Source organism: Betta splendens, chromosome 14 (genome assembly GCF_900634795.4).
Source record: "Betta splendens chromosome 14, fBetSpl5.4, whole genome shotgun sequence".
Classification (NCBI taxonomy): Eukaryota; Metazoa; Chordata; class Actinopteri; order Anabantiformes; family Osphronemidae; genus Betta; species Betta splendens.
The window spans coordinates 9,056,910-9,076,002 of NC_040894.2; the positions used below are offsets into that span (position 1 = coordinate 9,056,910).

A 19,093-nucleotide genomic window follows, 5' to 3' on the forward strand; every position below is an offset into this window, starting at 1 on the left:
GTTTAAGTGTGTCTGCCCTTCTAATGCCACTGAGCAATAAGTCTGCCTGAGGCTGAGTGACTGAAAGGTCTGTCAGTCAATGCCATTGACTGGCCCCGGCCTTGTCTGCCTTAGCACCTCCTCTACTCTTCAGCACAAGTACAGACCTTCATCCTCCTCCTCCTCTCCGCTGACTACCTGCCCTTTTTATATACACATTGATGGAGGAATAGCTTTAAATGACCTTGGAATCATTACACATAGGGTTGTATGCATTTACATCCTCATTATCTTAATAGGTAGCTCTACTTAGCTTTACTGACCTCACAGTAACATCTCGGGACCCAACTGTGCTTTCAGAGTCTCCAAGGCATTTCTATGTACATTTTGCTAACACTCATTATTTGTACATCAGCTGTTGCTCAAGATGCCGCCGTTGCTTTTGTTGAACACTATAATTTTAAGATTAGCAGCACCTCATTAACATCCAGATTAGTCCAAAGTGGCAACTCGTTCATTTGCACATTGTTTGCAGGAGCCAAACACACATTTGTGCTTCATTAATTTCTCAACTTATTAGCATCATTCACCAGGAGAAAAAACAGTATGATAACTTGGGGAAAAAAAGATCACAGATGTTTTCAGAAATTCATGTTTAAAAAAATGATACTATGTCTTCTTTTGTTGACATTAAAAACATTTATAACTTTAATATGTAATTTTTAAAAAGTGTCTTGTGCTGCGATTTATTTCAATGACTGTAAGCAGTTTTTTTCCGTCCTGTTTCAGTTCCCCGGAGTTGTCGGTAAACCTGTTTAATTGGACACCCAACGCTGAGCCGCGCGGCCCTGTTGGAACACGGCCTCCTGAGATGAACCGTTCACCTTAGCTTGTAACAATCACTTTGCCCCGGACGTGTGCGAGCGTTCGCTGTGTTCCGCCTAATTCTACTGCGTGTGCTTTAACCTCGTTTGCCAGTATCACTGAAGTAAAACTTCTCCTTTTAGGTTTTGCCTCCGCGCTTTGCGCCGCTCCTCCTGAGCTAATTGGCCACCGTGCTGTTTGTTTCAGTGTGTGTGTGTGTGTTGAGGCAGCAGGGTTCCCTTTATGCACTAGTTTTGTGTCTTTTGGAATAATAATTCATGTGACATTGCAGCCACCGTGCTGCTGTGTAGCTGCTGCGTGTCCTACGTTGTGGGGTTATAACTTATATGCTGATGATTAAGTTTGGCTCGACTGATGCGTGGTGGTTTTTGCCCGCGCTGAATGGGAGCAGATCAGATATCAGCGTTCCCTTGGGCGGCTGAAGGCTGCCGAGCTTTAATCCTTCCCTCTGTTTGTGTGCGCGTCTTCGCTCGCTTGCGTGTTTTTGCACGTGTGTGCGACCGTTGAATCGTGACCGACAGCGTTTTCAGCACATGAAAGATCCCGCTGGTCATTAGCTCTGTGAGGAGATGAGTCGAGCCAAAATCCAAATTTTCCTGTTTTGTTTGTATTCAGAGAGGACACTTAGCCGCTGTGCATTTTGCGGCGTCGCTCTCTCTCTTTGCTCTATTGCAAACTGAAATAACTATCGATTGGACTGCTGTGAAATTATGTGCACACTCATGACACTGGACGACGTCTAATGATTCTCATATTCTCCTGACTTTCCCCCTGCAGCCGCCGCCATGTTCACTTCAGCGCTGATGAGTCCTTCCAGGAGCACAACCTGTAATGTACTGTTGAATCGCGCGTTTATTATCATTTTCAGTTGTATTCCTCTAGTAGATAAACTCATCTGGAGAATCCCATTACACTACTCATGCATTTAAAGTTTTTATTTTTAGTGCCTTTGTCCAAATTGTTTTCAATTTCACTTATGCCCATTCCCAGTGGCCACTGTCCTGATGCTGTGGGTAAACCAGTGCGTCCCCAGACCATTTGTCTGCTTATTAAATCTCCCGCTGTATTTCCTGGCCTGCACCATTAACTATTGTTCAGCATTGCAAAATAATTTTCTCCATATCCTTATTGAGCAGCAGCCTTTAATGTCTCTAATTCTCAGCTTGCTTGTTAACACGGAGAGTCTGCTAATGGTCCTGGAGTGCTCTTGCATATCTATTAACATTAGTGAAAACTAATTGGCAAGATAATAAGCCCAGTGACAGGAAATGAGACAATGTTTGTGTGAGCAGATGATCACAACACAAACAGTACTAATAGGAGAGAGGGTGTAACAGTAGTATTCATTTGTCTGTATTTAATTTTATTTGTGTGGGCTTTAGAGGATCGGTCGAGCTCCAAGCAACAGATGAGAAACCCTGCAGTTATTGGTGGTGCTTCAGTACATACATGTAGAGGTGGCGTAGGTGGAGGCTACTCACCTAGAACGGTCAGGTAGGCTTTGGCCGTTCTGACGGGCATGGTGAAGAGGGAGCAGGTGTACATGCCCTCGTCCGACAGAGTGACGTCGCTGATGCTGATGGTGAGCTCCGACCACGACGCACGCACCAGCTCGATCCTGTTGTCCCTTAAAGCTGAGCAGAGACGCGTCGCAGTTGTTATTTCAGTACCGTAAGAGTGAAATCTGCACAGTGCATGTCCAAAAACAATAAAATCATTAGAAAACGCTCTTGGCGTTATTTCTAATCAGGCCTTTTCTTATCCACATCTTCTGCCACCCAGGATTAGCAAATCTGCCCATTACGCCTGCAATGATGGACCCGGTATGGTTATTGCTCAGTCAAAACAAGATGTGAATTGTAAATAATGCATGAATAAATTTAAATGGATAAACAATCTGAAATCCTATCAAAAGTGACCTCTGGGCTGAACCATCCGTTGAAACAGAAAATGTATTAATCAGTACCATACAGATATGGTCTCCACCACTGGAAACCCATCATAGACATTTTACTTATATGAAAATGTAATCTTCCAAAAGACATAACGGGAATGGAAATCAATACTGCAATAACAAGCTGAGAGAGAGAGGCCTAATGAGTTTGGCAACATGTGAGAGTTAAAATGGATTTGCTGATACCGATATATCCCACAGTCCTCAAACCAGACTCCAGAACTGTGTCAGATTCAGAACTTTGGGGATATGACAAAAATGATAATTGCAAAATGAATGTCTTTGTGTGAGCGGCGCATGGTGGGAGCCAAGCGCGCGCTACAGGCCGGTTCTGTGCAAACAAATCATTTCATCCATCGATGATGAAGCCGATCTGATGAGGAAGAGTGAAGACAACCGTCAAGCATATTTTTGTCATGCAATCAATTTAACCTGCAAAAGAAACTCCCAATATATAATATATATATATATATATAGAATATGAACAGTCAGTTAAGCTTTTTGGAGCTGGTTCAGACATGATCGCTTCAATATGTCCCTTAATTGTTTTGCCACAGTGCGAGTCTTATACCAGGGCCCAGCGCTGCAGTATTAGCAGTGTTTTTAAGCCACTTACAGTTGTAATTTGTCATTCACGGGTAAATGTGTCTCCCTTGGTGACCGCATGCCGCTTCTGTGTGTGCGTGATCACAGCGCTGACAAACATGGAGAAATGTCAGCGAGCGCACCGTCGGCGGAGGGACGGAGGGCTCTGCTTTGCTGCTTCCGAGCTGAGCACCTACAGTAAATGGCGGCGGAGTCGTAATCAGTTTGGCTAAATGACAGCTGCTCGCTCTCATTTATTTGTGGATTTGTTCTCCCCCCGTCTCCCCCCCCGTCTCCCGCTACACCGGTTATCTCAGCACGCCGTGTGCCGGGCCTGAGCAGCCATGACGCCTTGATACGAGCATGACATATCTTTAGGCTGGATACTGCTGACACCTTCTTCCTGTTTGTGTATTTAGGAGCAGACATGGCCGTCGGTGCAGGACCACTGAACCCAGTTTGCTGCCAGTTCTAATGCTGGGAGTGTTTCACATGTATACGTACGGCCCGTCTCGTCACAGGAGAAGGAGACGACGTCGTTCATACTGAACGGGACGCGTGCATTCGCTGTTGTTGTCGGCAGCTCATTGTGGGGGAGCTGGAGCTGGCGATATGAAACCCTCACCTGTGTTCTACACCGGTGGATAAAGATAAGGAGATTAGAATCCAGACACCCGCTTGTTCTTCATCTGCTCATTTTCTCCTCTCGCGCTCATTTAGATGCCAAAGACAGAGTCGTTCCCTCGTTCTGTGTCCAGTGAAAGGTTGGACATCGACACAGAGGAACGCATCTCTCTCTATTTGTGTTCAAAGAGGCTGCAGTCGTCTGGCGTCCATTAGAGGCCATTAGCGTGTGTTGGTGGTGTCAGACGCATTTGTTTTGTGCAGTAACTACTTATAGAACAATCATATGTTTCGTTTTTCTGTTTCTTCCCTTGAATAAAGATGCACAGGAAGCAAAGCAGTGCTCGTCGGCGTCAAAGTGATCTGGAGCTGCAACAAATGGTCAATACAGCTGATTCAGAGGGAGAGAGAGGCTGCATCCTATGTATGATTGTCTAAACCTGACACAGAAGCGCAGCGTTTGCCGAAGCAGATGCGATGTGAACCCAGCGGGGGCTCCGAGGTCTTTCATCTAATTACAAGTGCTGATGACCGTTGGCTCAGAGGAGCAGGTTGGTGCCGAGGCCCCCGAGGACACGGCCAATCAGATAACACAGAGTCAACTGCCATAACAGCAAAGGCGGAACGCGCTTTGTTCCCAAACGGTGCATTCAGAAAGCAGGAGATCAGAGTGATAAATGTCAGCGACGTCTTCAAAAATAAAAAAAAATCTAAAATCTGCAGAGGCACATCTGTGAAAAGGGAAACTGAGACACGGCGCGGCACAAAGAGAGAAGGTCAAAAATGTCTTGTTACTTTTAAATTGGAAGTGACATTTTTATTCTGAGGGAAGACGCTCAGTCAGAACCGTCTCATTACAACTGACTGAATCGATAAAAATACGCCTCGTGTGATGTTAACGCTCGTCATCATCGTCTCTGACCCCTTAATGAGCAACAGGTTAATATTAACAAAGCGTGTGCAGCCGTTCCATCAGATTCCTTCCTTTCATTTTTATCTTTTAAACCGTCTCGCATTAGCAATAAAACACAGATTACCAAGTCATCCACATGCATTAGAGTGGCTCCAAAGCAGTAACATTCTAATTTATTGGTCCATAATTTCCAACACATTTCTCAGATAGAACTGTGTAATTTAAAACTAATTATAGAGCAAAATGACACTTTTTAATTGGTACTTGCCCAATTAATTACATAACCTAGACTGTTTGAGTCAGTGCACAGCAGGTGGGCCGAGCACACTTTAATAAACGTAAGTTTTTATTTAAAGGCAAGGACGAAGTCATGGTACGAGTCACATGTACATGGATGAGTACGTTTTACAGTGAAGTTTTCAAGCAGATCCCTGTTTCTCTACAAATGTATATACACAAATACAAACATCACATTATTAAAGTGATAGATATTTGCCCTCAACATTACCTGATTAATACCCATTTGTACTACTGATAATCATCTACTGTATCATCTACTATGACAGTGTCATCTGAAGAGAGCGGCGACTTTCTGCTCTTTTTCCTTTCGGTCTTGAGCTCATCTGTGCATTAGACACGCACATTTGCATGCTCGCTGCTGCATTTGAAGCGAGGAGCCAGCTCCGGGACGCCCTCGGCTCTGTGGCTGCTCTGCTAAATCTGCTGATGCGCCGCGCTGCGTCGTGGCTGACCTCATGTGAACCCGGGGTGCAGCAGCAGCAGCAGCAGCGGCAGCTTCTTCTCTCACTTCATAGCTCAACAGTCATGATGCTATGAGAGTAATAATGTACAAAACACACAACCTAGTGGTTCTGAAGCACGTGGGCCGCTAAGTCCTCTTTAAATGCAGCATACTGTGTCCAGAGGGCAAAGCCAGTTATCCAGGGTCCTCATCGTTCATCAGTAAATATATTGCATCTAGACGTGGAATATCTGCGTGTGGAGCGACGTTAATTGCATTTGTAGATTAAGGACGCGTGTTGTGCAAGTGAGTCGTGATTCCCTCCTTTCGCCCCGCCCCCTCCTGCCCTTTCCCTCTCCCGCGCGCCTCCCACTCCGCTCGTCTCTCCCCAGACACCGTGTGTTAGTATAGAACCTTTGCAGGTGTTTGCTCATTCGAGTGACAGAGTTTTATAATGAGAAAAGTGCAAATTTCAGAATATACATTCAACCGCCTGCGTCTGGATGTGACTGTTCTCTTTTCCTTGTCAACAACCCATCTGGGGACTTGAGTTTGACTCTGTGTGTGTGTGTGTGAGTGAGAGAGAGAGAGAGAGAGAGAGAGAGAGGGGGGGAGACTCAAGCAAACAGAATGCAATGTTTATTGAATAGCTTAATGTATATTCTGTATCTCAGCCGTCTCTCAAGCTTCATTACCCGCTGTACCTTCTTCGAGGCTCGCCGGCTTTTAAAAATGTAAAATGTGCCAAACTCCATATAATTATTGGCTCATGGACGTTTGCAGCGGTGACAGAAAGGCTTTTCTTTCATGGGTTCCTACCTGCCACGGCGGGTTCAGTGGGACACCTCCACCAGCCTTACTTCATTAAGTCCTTGTAGAAAGCTGGTCAGTGAGAATACGTCTGCTGCCTGTGAACCACGCTGTGCCGTGCAAAGAGGTGCATTTTCCTCCCACAGCCTGCGAGCGAATAAGAGAAGCTTTCCTTTCTTCCAGGGCGCCGCTATAGCCATCCTTCAAAATGACTTCTGACGGGAAGGGGCCGCCGTTGGCAGAATCCCATTATCATTTTGATAACAGTCAATAATCCCTGCAAACAAATCTTTATTTTCTAATTCTGTTAGAAAATACGACTGCTTTTTCAAGGCTCCCGAACTTTCTTTTGCATGAGAGAAATAATAAGTCTGTCGCCAAGTGTGAGCTAATTATTCCCATTTGCCTCAGGTATGTTTGTTTTTTCTGCACCTTGCAAATGATAAGTAGCTCCACTAATAAAGGCAGTAATAACAGGATCTATTGCTCATTTGACGCTATACGTCGTCTCCTCGTCACTTTTTGACTCCACAGCGAGCGGCGCGAAGCTGACATTTGTCTTACACGGGCTTCGCTGATCTGTAAGCAACACAGTCAATAATAACCACGTACTGTACAGTGTGCAGATCCCTGCTTTTAATCACACGACTCCTCTAAATACAATGCAAACACGCGTAGGTGGAGGAGGATTTTTCTGTCTGATTGAAGCAGAATGAGAACGAAGATGCTTAACGCTCAAGGTCAAAAACAAAGTTGTCTGTGTCTTTGAGAGGTGATAACTGCATCTGAGAGCTCTCATAAAATGCCTCCTTAATTCCTCTCCTTTATCCCACCAAGGCCTACATTCTGTCTCCTTTTTCCGCTATTTCTTCCTCATGTTTTATGGTCCTTGTCTAGGAGAGAGGGGACTTGTTAGGGATCTTTGGAGATTTACAGTCAAGTTTTTTTTCTATCACAGGGAACATCGTACCAATCTTCAGGCCGACATGAAAGGATGTTTCATAGAGGCACTCTTCCAGGAAAAAAAAAAAAAAGAAAAAACGACAGCTGTCTCAAAAGTTTAACTTTCCTGCTAAGATTAAGTTTTGAGAGAAAGTTCTGCTATCTGTTTAATAAAAAGTCTGTCAGGCATTTCTTATTTTGTTATTTACTTTGGAAAACTTTTAAAAGCCTATCCCCTAAATTGCTCAGGCACAGATACTCTGAATGCATCAAAGCTTTCATGGTTGCATACTGGGGAGGTGGGATGCTTGGCATTCCACAGGCACACACACACACACACACACACACACACACACACACACACACACACACACACACACACACACACACACACACACACACACACACACACGTATATGTTCACTTACGAACGTACACGCACCAACACGCTCACACAGCCCCAAACAGCCAGCAAATTGATTCAGACAGCTGAATATTTGACATCTGAGGACCCAAATAGTTTCATATTTAGCGGCTCCAGAGCCTAAAAATGAGCAGTTGGCTCTTAGCTGTTCACCCATAACACTAATCTTAATGTTTAAACAGATTCAATCAATCTGTGGATGGGGACGGGGCAGGCAGACGTGTCCACTGCTGGTGCAGCACCAGCTCAGCAACACACATGTATTATTGCTTGGCATAAACAAGACACAGTACATGTAGAGACACATAGTTCATACTAATGTATGGCTACATACAGTGTGTGTGTGTGTGTGTGTGTGTGTGTGTATGTGTGTGTGTGGGTCCAGGTTGCCGGTTAATAGACGGAATCACTTTGAGCTTTTCGCTGAAACATCGTGAATCATCATCGATTCAACTCGCACCATACTGTAAATGTGGCCTCATATTTTCATTTGTCTGGCAGCGTTTTAAAAAATTGATGTGGTACAGTTAGAGGGATGTTAGACGCTGCAACGGCAGTGGTTCAAGCTATGCTAAGTGAGAGTTTATGCAGTTTTTCATAAAGTTGCTGAAAACAGGATGGTTACAGGCCATCACAGTCTTCTGCCAGCAGCCTCTAGTTTGTTCTGAATTAATACAGTTCAGTGAGGGATTTATTTTTAATGACCTCTGCCAAAGCTATATAAAAACAAGCAAGTGTGCATGATTATTAATGTAAATGCACTGAGTTATATTCATTTGAAAGCACTTCTTTCAACTCATTATGGTGATTAGTTGATTGTCGGTAAAAAAAGAAGAAAAACAACATAAATGAGAAGAAGGATGAACAGCTCTGCAGCTGTAAACAGATGTTTTTAACAGTAGCTCAGCGCCAATTAGTTGTAGGAACACCATGTACAAGTACAGTATGTTAGCTCACACGCTAAACTAGAACACCTTGAAGTGAGCCAGACTGTTGTTGGAACACAATCCGTTCAAATAGTTTCCAGATGTCAGAGAGCGTGAGTTGCACTGAATGAAAATGCAATCAATTCTAAAACAAACCTCTTAAAAAAAAAAAGACTTGACCTTGAAGAGCTGACTAGCATGGCCCCATGAAGCGCGGCATGTCATTGTTTAGCCTGTGGAACCGCTAGATTCTCTCCAGTACGACAAAATGATCTACATCCTAATCGCACGTCCACCCGCTGACACCGGGCGCGAGAACCCCACACCGGCGCTCCCACGCAGCCGCTACCTGCTGCATTGGCCACGTTTGGAGCCCGGCGACGGCGCATTCAGTTCCGCTAAACGCGCGCTACGGGCAAATAGCGTCTGATGCTCACGAGGACGGGCAAGGCGTGATCCTAGCGGGCGCGGACAGATAAATATAAAAGAAGGGGATAAAAAGCTGCTGGAGGTCAGAAATGACAGTGCACGTGGGTGTTGGAGAAGAAATGTGACGAGGACGGGTGAGCAAATTACAGGAGCCGCGTTGAAGAGAGGATTTTCATGTCGTACCTTAGCCAGCGTTCACACATGATGGGTCCTCTTAATAAGCCTGCACATTTAGCCTGGAAAGTAATTACATATACTGTAGGTTCTCTGTAGTATGGGGGGAAAAGGAATAAATTGTAATTATTCCCCACTGCAATATTTCTCCATCCAGGAAATAAAGCAATTACCAAGTCTTGAATAACGTGAAACCAAAAGAGCAATTTGTAAAAAGATATTAGCCTCTTTTGATTCTTATAAAAGAGAGAATCCCTCTTGCTCAGTGCTCATCTGTCTCCCTGTAGCTGTTGAAGCACAGCTTAAGTCCCTCTGTGGTAAGTGATGGAAAGGACAAAATTGGCTACTTTTGGGACAATGACTTATTTGAAATTCAAACAACTCTTCACAGTCCTCGCAGCACCTTGGAGAGTTCCGCAGACAAGAGGAGTCTCTTTCGTCCGACTAAACGTCTCGAGGTGAGCCTCGGCCCTGACATTAAACAACAGCCGGCGTGGAAGCGGCACCACTCCAAGGACTTAATGGAGTCAGACGCCGCGTTTGTCTCCGGCAAGAAATGCGTTTATGCTAATGCCGCGACACACGCGCGCACGCGGCCACGTGCGCGGGCGCGATCGCCTCAATTGGATTTGACCCGTTTCGCCTTGAAAAATCCAAACGTGGAATCTCCCCGCGCGTTGGCATTAGGAGCAAAAACAAGATGTTTTCCAGCTAATTGTAACAAAGCAGAGTGAGCACAAACTCGGTGAGCCGAGACTATTTTTCAGCAACTGTGCGCTCGCCCTAATCCCCGTCCCCTTCTTCCCAACAGGCAGCAGGGAAAATTAATCTGAAACCCACTGTGCTCAAAGGCGTTTGCAGCTGAGACATCTTTCCTTTCTCTCGCTGCCAGTGGCACTTTGGAAACACTCACCATCTCAGCGCTCCCATCAGCATGTGCATCTGAATTTGCCACGTTCAGCAAGACAACTCCCAAAACGCACATACAGACACGCACACACACACAAACCCAAACAGCAATGTAGTTCTGCGGCCTCGGTAGTATCCTTTTTTTTTTGATAATAAGTGAGTCCTTGGCTGCTTTTTCATTTCCAATCTCAGAGCTCTGCACTGGAAATGCCATGAAATAGACCCCCGAGCTCAGCCCCTGGTGTGATATGGAATAACCTGCAGAGAACATCGGCTGTTGAATTTAATGTTCAATGCAGCTTTTTACTGCTGCGTTTCGGAGAAAAACAGGGCTAAGTGAAAACGCGACGGGTCGAAAAAACGACACGCATGCATGTATTCAAGCACCCGGCGTATGAAAAAAAAAACACACACACACACGTGTGCGTGGACCAGAGAAGGAACACACAAATGGACGAGGCAGTCTGGAGGGAGGAGGGATAACGGAAGTCTGCGTAAATCCCATATGTGCTTAATCCAGACACTTACAAGAGAGTGTGATTCATACTCTATTACGCTGCACTAATACAGCAGAGAGACGCACAGGGCGCAATCATTTCAGCAGAGATCAACCAACAAAATAACACCTGTGAATCCTCTTTATGGGGAAATTTACTGAAGAGGCTTTGGAAGGTCAAGAATGAAGCCTGTGTAATTATTAGCCATTAAAGCCTGTGCTCCACCCACCACGTATGTGTGTGTTTAGTGTCTGTGCATGCAAAGATAACAAGGGGCTGCATTAGTTTAATGGGAGGAATTTCTCTGCAGGGCTTCGCAGGTCTCCAGTATATAAACTGTTTATCATACAGAGTTTGGAGCCCTTTTGTCTTATCACATTATTCTCAGGCTTTTCCTTCTCGAGAAGCAGGGTGTGAAGTTCATAAATAATTGTTCTGCAGTACATCACCAAAGTTTCCTTATTTATTTTGCATAATAGCATTTAATAATTAATAGACACAATATTTTACTTTCATTTATGCTGCATCTGTTATCCCTGCAAATCACCAGCTTGAACCTATTGGTTTAAGTAAACGCATTTAATAAAAAGCCAAATCTGATCTCAGGTTTTGTTCCCATGCAGTGCTTCCCAGGGTTCATACACATGAGATGTCCTTTGATTAGAAATCCAACCAGTTACTCCTAGATTGAGCCATTTTTACTTTATGACCGTGCAACAAATAACAAATCCAATGTTTACAGTAATATTGAGTCCACACGAACCCATTGCTTATGGCGCCGTACATGATGCTCACTACTGCTTCAGTTTTGGATTAGCCGTCATATCATCTCTCACTGCCACTACTAACTGTTTACCTATGCAGACTGGTTTGTGTGCGTACTGTATCTTAACTGTGTTCATATTTGTCTGAGTGTGGGGGATGAAGTACAGAGAAGTAATAATAGCCACGCTCTATCCATCCCCAGAGGACTGGCTTTAAAGACCATATGAAGACAGGCTTGGGGATGTGTGTGTCTCTTCCTCTGTACCGTGAATACACTTGCTGTGAAAACAGAGCCCTGACAGGAAAACACAGACACATGAAATGTGGGACAGAAACTATGACATAACAAAGACAGCAGCTTATTCAAGTGACAAACACACAGGAATATGGAAGGTTTCTCAGGTTGCTCTCCAGCTTAAAAAAAAAAACCCTGTTTGTGTGTTTTGTGCATTTCTCATCCTCCAACAACCTAAGACAGGGAATATGTTGTAAGACTCCATCTGTCGTGTGGCGGCTGCAGACTGTCAATCTCAAACTCACCTTTCTTGTCCCCAAAAAACAGGGTCTGCTGTGCTGGGTTCGACCACTGGAGGGAGGTGTTGTCATTATATTCCACACGGCAGGTGAGGTTCGCCGTCCCGCCCTCTGTCACCGTCACGTTCTGAACCAAAGGGTGCTGACCGCTGGCGCCTGCACCGTGACACAAGAGAGAAACGTCTGTGAGGAGACCAGGAAGCATCAGGTGGGTGCAGCTCGCAAGGACAACCTGGGACGTGCACTGTAAACGTGTGTGACCTCTAATTGTAAGGGAGAAGTAGATTTCAGCACCACGGACAGCTCCGTTCTGCAACTGAGTCAACGATGGTGACCAGCCAGTTTTAGCACATTGTGTAGTGGGACCAAGTAAATAATACTACAATATAATCCCTACCGTTGTCCCACAGCACAGTGTGAATAAAGATTTAGGTAGGAAGAGTATCCGTCCCCATGTAACCTGCTACAAGCTAACCACAGATCTGCACAAATGAAATAATTATAGTAACAGACAGGACACACACAAAGAATTAGCAGCCAATTTAGCGTTTTCTTTATTTCAGTTAGTGCCCAGAAAAGATAAACCCATTTCAAAAAAGAGGTTGTCTGCTGGGACTAGCAGGTGAGAGCACCCCCCACCCTCATCACAGACAGACCTGTGGTGAAGGACATGTTGAGTGCAGGCAAGATGAGGTGAAGGAGGGAGGGAGAGGTAAGTCAAGGAGCACGGGTCATTTCCAGTGTTGATTAAGGCCTCCTGAGGTTAATCATGCGTGTGAGAGATGGAGAAGGAAGAGCAGGGAAACGGAGGAAAGATGGATTTGAGCTATGAGAAGCCAGGACTATGTTTTATTCATGCACGTTTTGCATGAGGCACCATCTACCAGAGCTTACCGTTCTCCTGCTCCTGCTCCTGTCCTGGCTTTTCATTTTTTAAATAATTCCCACTTTTACAATCATTCACTTTCTCTTGTTTTTATCACTTACACCGTTGAGCAACATGCACCACGGTACAATGCATTATGCTGGGTTACAAAGGGAAGGCCATGCCCTGACTATAAATGGAAGGAAACGTTTGAAATGACGTATATTATACTGCGTCGCACGTGTCTCTGAAGTCTCACCTGTTGTGTTGTCGAGCAGATGATGAGACGTGCTTTCAAATTACTCAGCGTTTATTGCAGACTGGACACGCATAACGTCAGCATTTGAACTGTCTCACAATAATTAAGACGTATGACGAGGGGGCCGTGTGAGGAAAGGTTTCGATCACCTGCGTTTATGCGGCGTTTAGCGTTTAGCTGAAAACCGACAGAGCGAATCATTTGGGGACAGACTAAGGATGTGATGTTTGCATGCGTTTGTACGACACGGTCGCTTATCAAGGCAGAAGAAGAAACAACATTATACGTACAGTATATCAACACTCCTCTGTCTCTTTTCTCCCTCTTTCTTCTCCCGCTGTATTACAGAAACTACACCAGGCTGGGGATCCCTTTGCTTAAGCCCTGTGTCAGTGTCTGGCGCTACACGTCCAGTGGGATTGAAATGACCACAGGGGCCACCCTGATGGTTATATTAGAACAGTGCAGTGCGCTATGAGTCTAATTGGCCGGTGGAGTAGGTTCTTCTATTCTCCCCTCTGGCCACCCAGGCCTGATTTAAATGTATCTCCTGAGGGAAGGAGGCAGCTGTTCTCTCCTGATTTCCATGTCTAAATTTAGATCCTTCCCTCACTTCAACTCCACTCTTTCTCCTACTTTTGGTTTCTCGCTCTATCTTTTCCAGTTCACATCCATTCTACTCGATTCCCCTCTCTCTGTTCTGCTCTATCTGTCGCGCTTCCTCCTCTGGTTGATCCCTGAAGGTTGGCATTTCCACCGTCTTTGTCTCTCATTTTCATATCCTCCCTGTATCTCCCAGTGCTCCCGAGCCGTTCGAAATTCATCTCCATCCAATCCCCTCTCCTATGCTCAATTGTGCACTGCCTCTTATAGAGAGCGGGGTCAGACTAATTGCCATTCACTTTGACTGACACGCCGAGGCTAAGCCGGGTCAATGTATAGCTTCAAAGTCAATATTTGCCATAGGTTGTTCATTCATGTTGACAACGAGCCACACCCTTCATCCTAAATGAACGGCTGGCGACCTCCAGCTCCAAACAAATAGCAGACCATCGTTGTCCCCAGAGGCTAAACCAGCAGCTCATTCCTATGCTATGCAGCTGCCTCCTACTGTAAGTCTTAATGTGACCGCTTAGTACCCTTCATATTAAGGCTGGTTGAGAAGTTTCCCCACACTATTTTGGACTTACAGTACACCTTCGCATGCGTAGTGTGTTTCACAAGGGATCAAACTAGTACTTACTCCTCAAGCAGGCAGTAGAAATATTCACAGAACACAAAGTCACCTTCAGGAACACAGTGCCAAAGCTAACGACTGAACAAATAACAGTGATAAGACTATCCTGGATGCATTCCGCCCGCTTTCTGACATGACCTTTCAAGCAAGAGCAGCTGAGTCTACCAACCTTTCTTATTTAGGCATTCAAGGAACAGAGAAAAAGAGAGTGATGCAGGCAGACAGACGGACAGCCCGGAGCTACTGACCTTTACACCAGAACCGGAGCTCAACTGAGCTGTAGAGCCGCGATGTACGGTCGGGAATACGCGAGCGCGAAAGCGGACGGAGGCGGCGCGCACTTGATTAGCTGAGTCACCTTTTAAGCCACTTGAGCATAAATGATGAACGCAGACACCGCGGTGAGCTTAAACGCTCAGAGTGGTTCCAGTTAACGCGCTGCGAGCCTTCACAGGTCGCTTCTCCGCGTTCTGATCCGGTGGCGTAGTGACGCAAAATGCTAGAATGAAGCACAAAGGACAGTTTAGCTCCAACCTCGAGGTTTGACTGGCTGCACTGCACAAATTCCTCCTAGTGATGGGAGTTATATGAAAAAAGTAAAGGTTTATACTGTGGAATTGTACTAATAACGACTCGTGCTGCATGTTAACACATCATATCGTGGACCTACTCTAGTACTGGATGCAGTACAGCACTGCAGCGAGAGGAACCCAAATGAGAAGCAGAGGGAACATAGGACGTGGCAGCTTTGCCATGAGCAGTTAGTGTCTGTATGGTCACACAGGTGGCTACACAGCTGGATAGACAGGCGGCTGGCGGTGAGTGATTCCCAGCGTCAGGCAGCAGGGTGGTCTGGTGATTGGACGGACACTTCAAGGTCAAGAGTTTGATCATCTCAGGAGCTGGTGTCAGTCCGTAACCTCGCCACGCAGCGTGTCAGCGTCCCCCGAGGAACGCAACAGCAAAACACAATCGTAACTTCCAGGTGTTTTTTTTTTTTTTTTTTTTTTCATTTTTGTTTTTGTCTGGACAAGAACCAATTATATTTGATACCAGGGAACACAAAATGTTGTTGTTAACTTCCTGCAACAGAAGCCAACATATTTGAGCAGTGCATCATCACTCCTCGCCCTCGCCGTGTGACAGCTTTCACACAAACCCCTTGCCGTTTCTCAGGGAACATGTCACACACACACACACGCACACACAGTCTTGTTTCTTTCTCTTCTGCTTCGACCTATCTCACACTTCCCTCTATCAACATGCATCGCAAGTCCATGTTGCATGGGAAACGTGATTTATCAACATTTTATAACGTTGATACACCTGGCATGAAAAATGAGACTCCTGTATTCACTTTTTTATTAGACTGTAAGTTTGTGTGGAAGAAAAAACACTGTATAGCAGCCAGCAACATTTAAAGGCACAGTCTATGTCCAATCTAACCAGTAGACCCCCCACCCCCATCCTTAACAGGCTGCAATCTAAGATTGAGAAAGACATATTTTAATTGTCATCATTTACTCAGTTGAAGCATGAGGTGATGGAACCTCCGCTCTGTCTTAGGAATTAAATTTGTGTGTGTGTTTTCCAACGTGCTCCTCTGACAGTGATAAGACTCCTGCTGTGAGCAAATTGAATGCAACCCCTGCAGAGGGTGGAGCTACCTTTGTATTCATGGCTGGCATACAACCACCCCAGGACTGTAATTTCTGATCTGCAGATATGAAATTAATTATCCGGCATCAGAGGGGCTGGCTATGGCAGCGCCGCTGTCATTTACATACAGTAATTAGACTGGACAGCTGTTGGTGCTGCCATCGTCCCAACTTAACCCCTGGAGTCACACCAGCAAAGCGCCGCCTGCTTTTTGGTGGAGACGCTAGGTGTTATGTTTAGAAGACAGCTCGGCCTGGAGACGGGAGGAACCGAGGGTGTCTCCAGTGGCGTCTCAGGCGTGAAAGGTGTGAACAGACGTTGTTGAGCTAGTGACAAGGAGAGACGTCGTCCTCTGATGCCGCCTCATTGTGCGTCCGAAACGCTGCAAGAAGCAAACGCGCCACGGCGCGGACACGCTTCTATTTCTAGTAGCGGAGGTAAAATTGCAAACCATGAACTTTTTCCTTTTTCTTTTTTTCCGGTGTGTCACCTTTTATACAAGCCCGCTCACTAATTTCAAATGGGTGACCAGACCCTCTCCTGGACACCAGCATCATGCCCAGTATCCCTGACCTTGAATCAGCCACATCAATTTAAAGGGCAAAGATATAAACCTCTGCCCATTCTCTGTGTGTAAGCCCAGTTCAAGCTCGCTCAGTCCAAAATGGCCAGGGATCTCACTATCCTCTCTAAGCCAGGCCAGAAATCTCATGGTTTTATGACAGAGGTAAACCTGGCCTTCATAAATACTTAATACACTGCTTTCTTCCATCTGCCAAAGGGAGCAGAAGGAGCTGGGAGCAAAAGCGAGTCGGGGAAGGACAGAAGTAGATATTTTTGACAGATAAGTGAAAATAGGGTAAGAGGGATCGGAGTAAACAATGGAGGCAAGTGCAAAATAAATAAAGAAACATCTGAAATGCCTCCTCCACGCGAAAGAGCATGTGTTTTTCACATGGCTGCAGAGGTTAAATGGACGTTTAAACGATGCTCTAAACGATGCACGCGGCCTGTTCCAGCCACTACGTGCATGCGGCGGGTACTGTAAGTAAAGCGAGCTGCGTGTTCTCATCGGTCGCCTTTGCAGAGTATATGTAGCGTAGAATCAAAGCATAATCCCTCTTTAAATAGAAAGCCAGTCAATGGTGATGCCGGATTAGCAGTCGCGTGCTCCTTTTAAGTTCAATGTCGTGAAAGCGGAGGGTCTGAGAAATCGGACTTTTTCGGCTGCCATCCGGCTGATTTGCAGGAGAAACGCACCTGACTTCCTTTTATTTTCAACGGCAGGAAATTCATTTCACATGCTTTCATACAGGCTGAGAGCGGAATGATCTCAGGCTAAGGCGGTATTCATGAGGGAAATCAGAGTAATCATCGCTGCCACCGAAAACCCCCCAAATTCCCCGTATCAACATGACACAGTGTGATTTTCTAATGTGTGCTGATGTCTTGACAGATACTATTCATTTAAGAGTGATTTGGGAAACGGCGCCTCGCCCCCCCGGGGTGGTGGTGGTGGGGGGGGTCTGCAAGACTCACCGAGCAGAAAGTGCCGGCTTTAAAAACAGCTCTCATCGTTCGGCACGTCACGTTTACTTTGCTGATTTGCTCTTTCACCGCAGCTTCCAGTCGGCGGCGTTGACGCTGAAGATCTCGCCTCGGAGCCGCGCTCCGACCGCTCTGACGTCTGAGCGCGTGCGTTTGAAGGAGCCCTAAAACGCGTGTGACAGCTCAGAGTGATGAAAGCGTGGACCGGGTATTTTAGCTGACACGCAGTCACGTCTTTAAAACGGTTTAGGGTTATGTGGGAAAAAATAGATACAACCTCTGTATGAGCAGACATATATTCAGATATATGCGGATATAGTTTGCAGGATTTCAAACTTCATATCACTGTCAGATGTGCAGGGAGATTTCTTACAGATGATCTGTGATGGTTATCTGTTTTTGGTCTGATCATTGAGACTGTAGTTCTTAGAGTTCTCCTTTCGCCGTTTAAGTAAATAAGCAATAGTTGGTTTGGCAAAATGCAAAAGCATAGAACGAGGCTCAGCTCGTAGCCGGCAGCAGAGCTCGGTGAATCCATGGCAACATTATACTTCAGGCACAATAACGCTGAATAAAGTAGAATCAATTCAGAGCAATTTCAAAGTGCACTTTAAGGTTGTGCAAACACACACACACACGCACACGCACACACACGCACACACACACACACACACACACGCACACACACACTGGCGCTGCCATTCGTCTGCGCGCCGTGTTTAATGAGCTCCTTTTTCATGCTCGTTTGCATCTCTGACAGTGATGCCATTATGTTGTCACCTTTTCCAAAAATAACCCCCGACTTAATCTTTTATCAATAAGAAAGAGGAACAGACGGGGAGAGGCAGGGCCGTTAATCCTAGGTGCTGTTACAGTAATTGGCTACAATATGCTTTATATACATTTACAAATGGAGAAATGTGTGCGGCACCATTAGCTGCTCTCAGTCCTTCAGCTCCACAGTAATAGTGTATATCTTTCTTCCTCATGCGAGCACCTATTGATGAACAGGTTCTTTGAGGTGCACCGAGTCTTTATCTGCCCACTGATCAGCATGAATCTTATCTGCCTTGTTATGTTTTCCTACCAATAGCCTCATTATAATGGCGAGAGGCAGGGATGAGACATGTGCTCCAGTGTGATCTACACGTCCTCTGTTCCCTATTAAGAGTGCGATGGATTTCCTATAGCGTCACATTAAGATAGAAAAGGACGCGAGCCCGGTTTGGATGGCGCTTAGAGGGAGGATGTGGCTGATGCAGCCGGATGGGGAGGCGGTCAAAATGAATGACGCATCCACGCACAGGAGGGTGTGGCGTTGATACGTCAGCTGCTGCCGAGGGGGAGGAAATGGAGACAGCGGTGGAAGGAGAGAACTCTGAGTCGACCTCGGGGTTTTATTGAAAAAAGGAGAAATAGGCCTTTAGACACAT

General features: G+C 45.7%; 1 protein-coding gene across 5 annotated transcripts in view; it reads right to left on the minus strand.

Annotated features, from left to right (window-relative positions):
- LOC114869440 (cell adhesion molecule 2-like) overlaps nucleotides 1-19,093 on the minus strand; it is a 135,289-nt gene that overhangs the window by 25,141 nt on the left and 91,055 nt on the right. For all 5 annotated transcript variants that reach the window (XM_029173686.3, XM_029173690.3, XM_029173689.3 and 2 more), the window contains exons 3-4: nucleotides 12,099-12,248; nucleotides 2,346-2,498 (exon numbers count right to left, since the gene is read on the minus strand). In XM_029173686.3, the coding sequence (XP_029029519.1) occupies nucleotides 2,346-2,498; nucleotides 12,099-12,248 (303 nt within the window). The remainder of the gene's footprint in view (nucleotides 1-2,345; nucleotides 2,499-12,098; nucleotides 12,249-19,093) is intronic.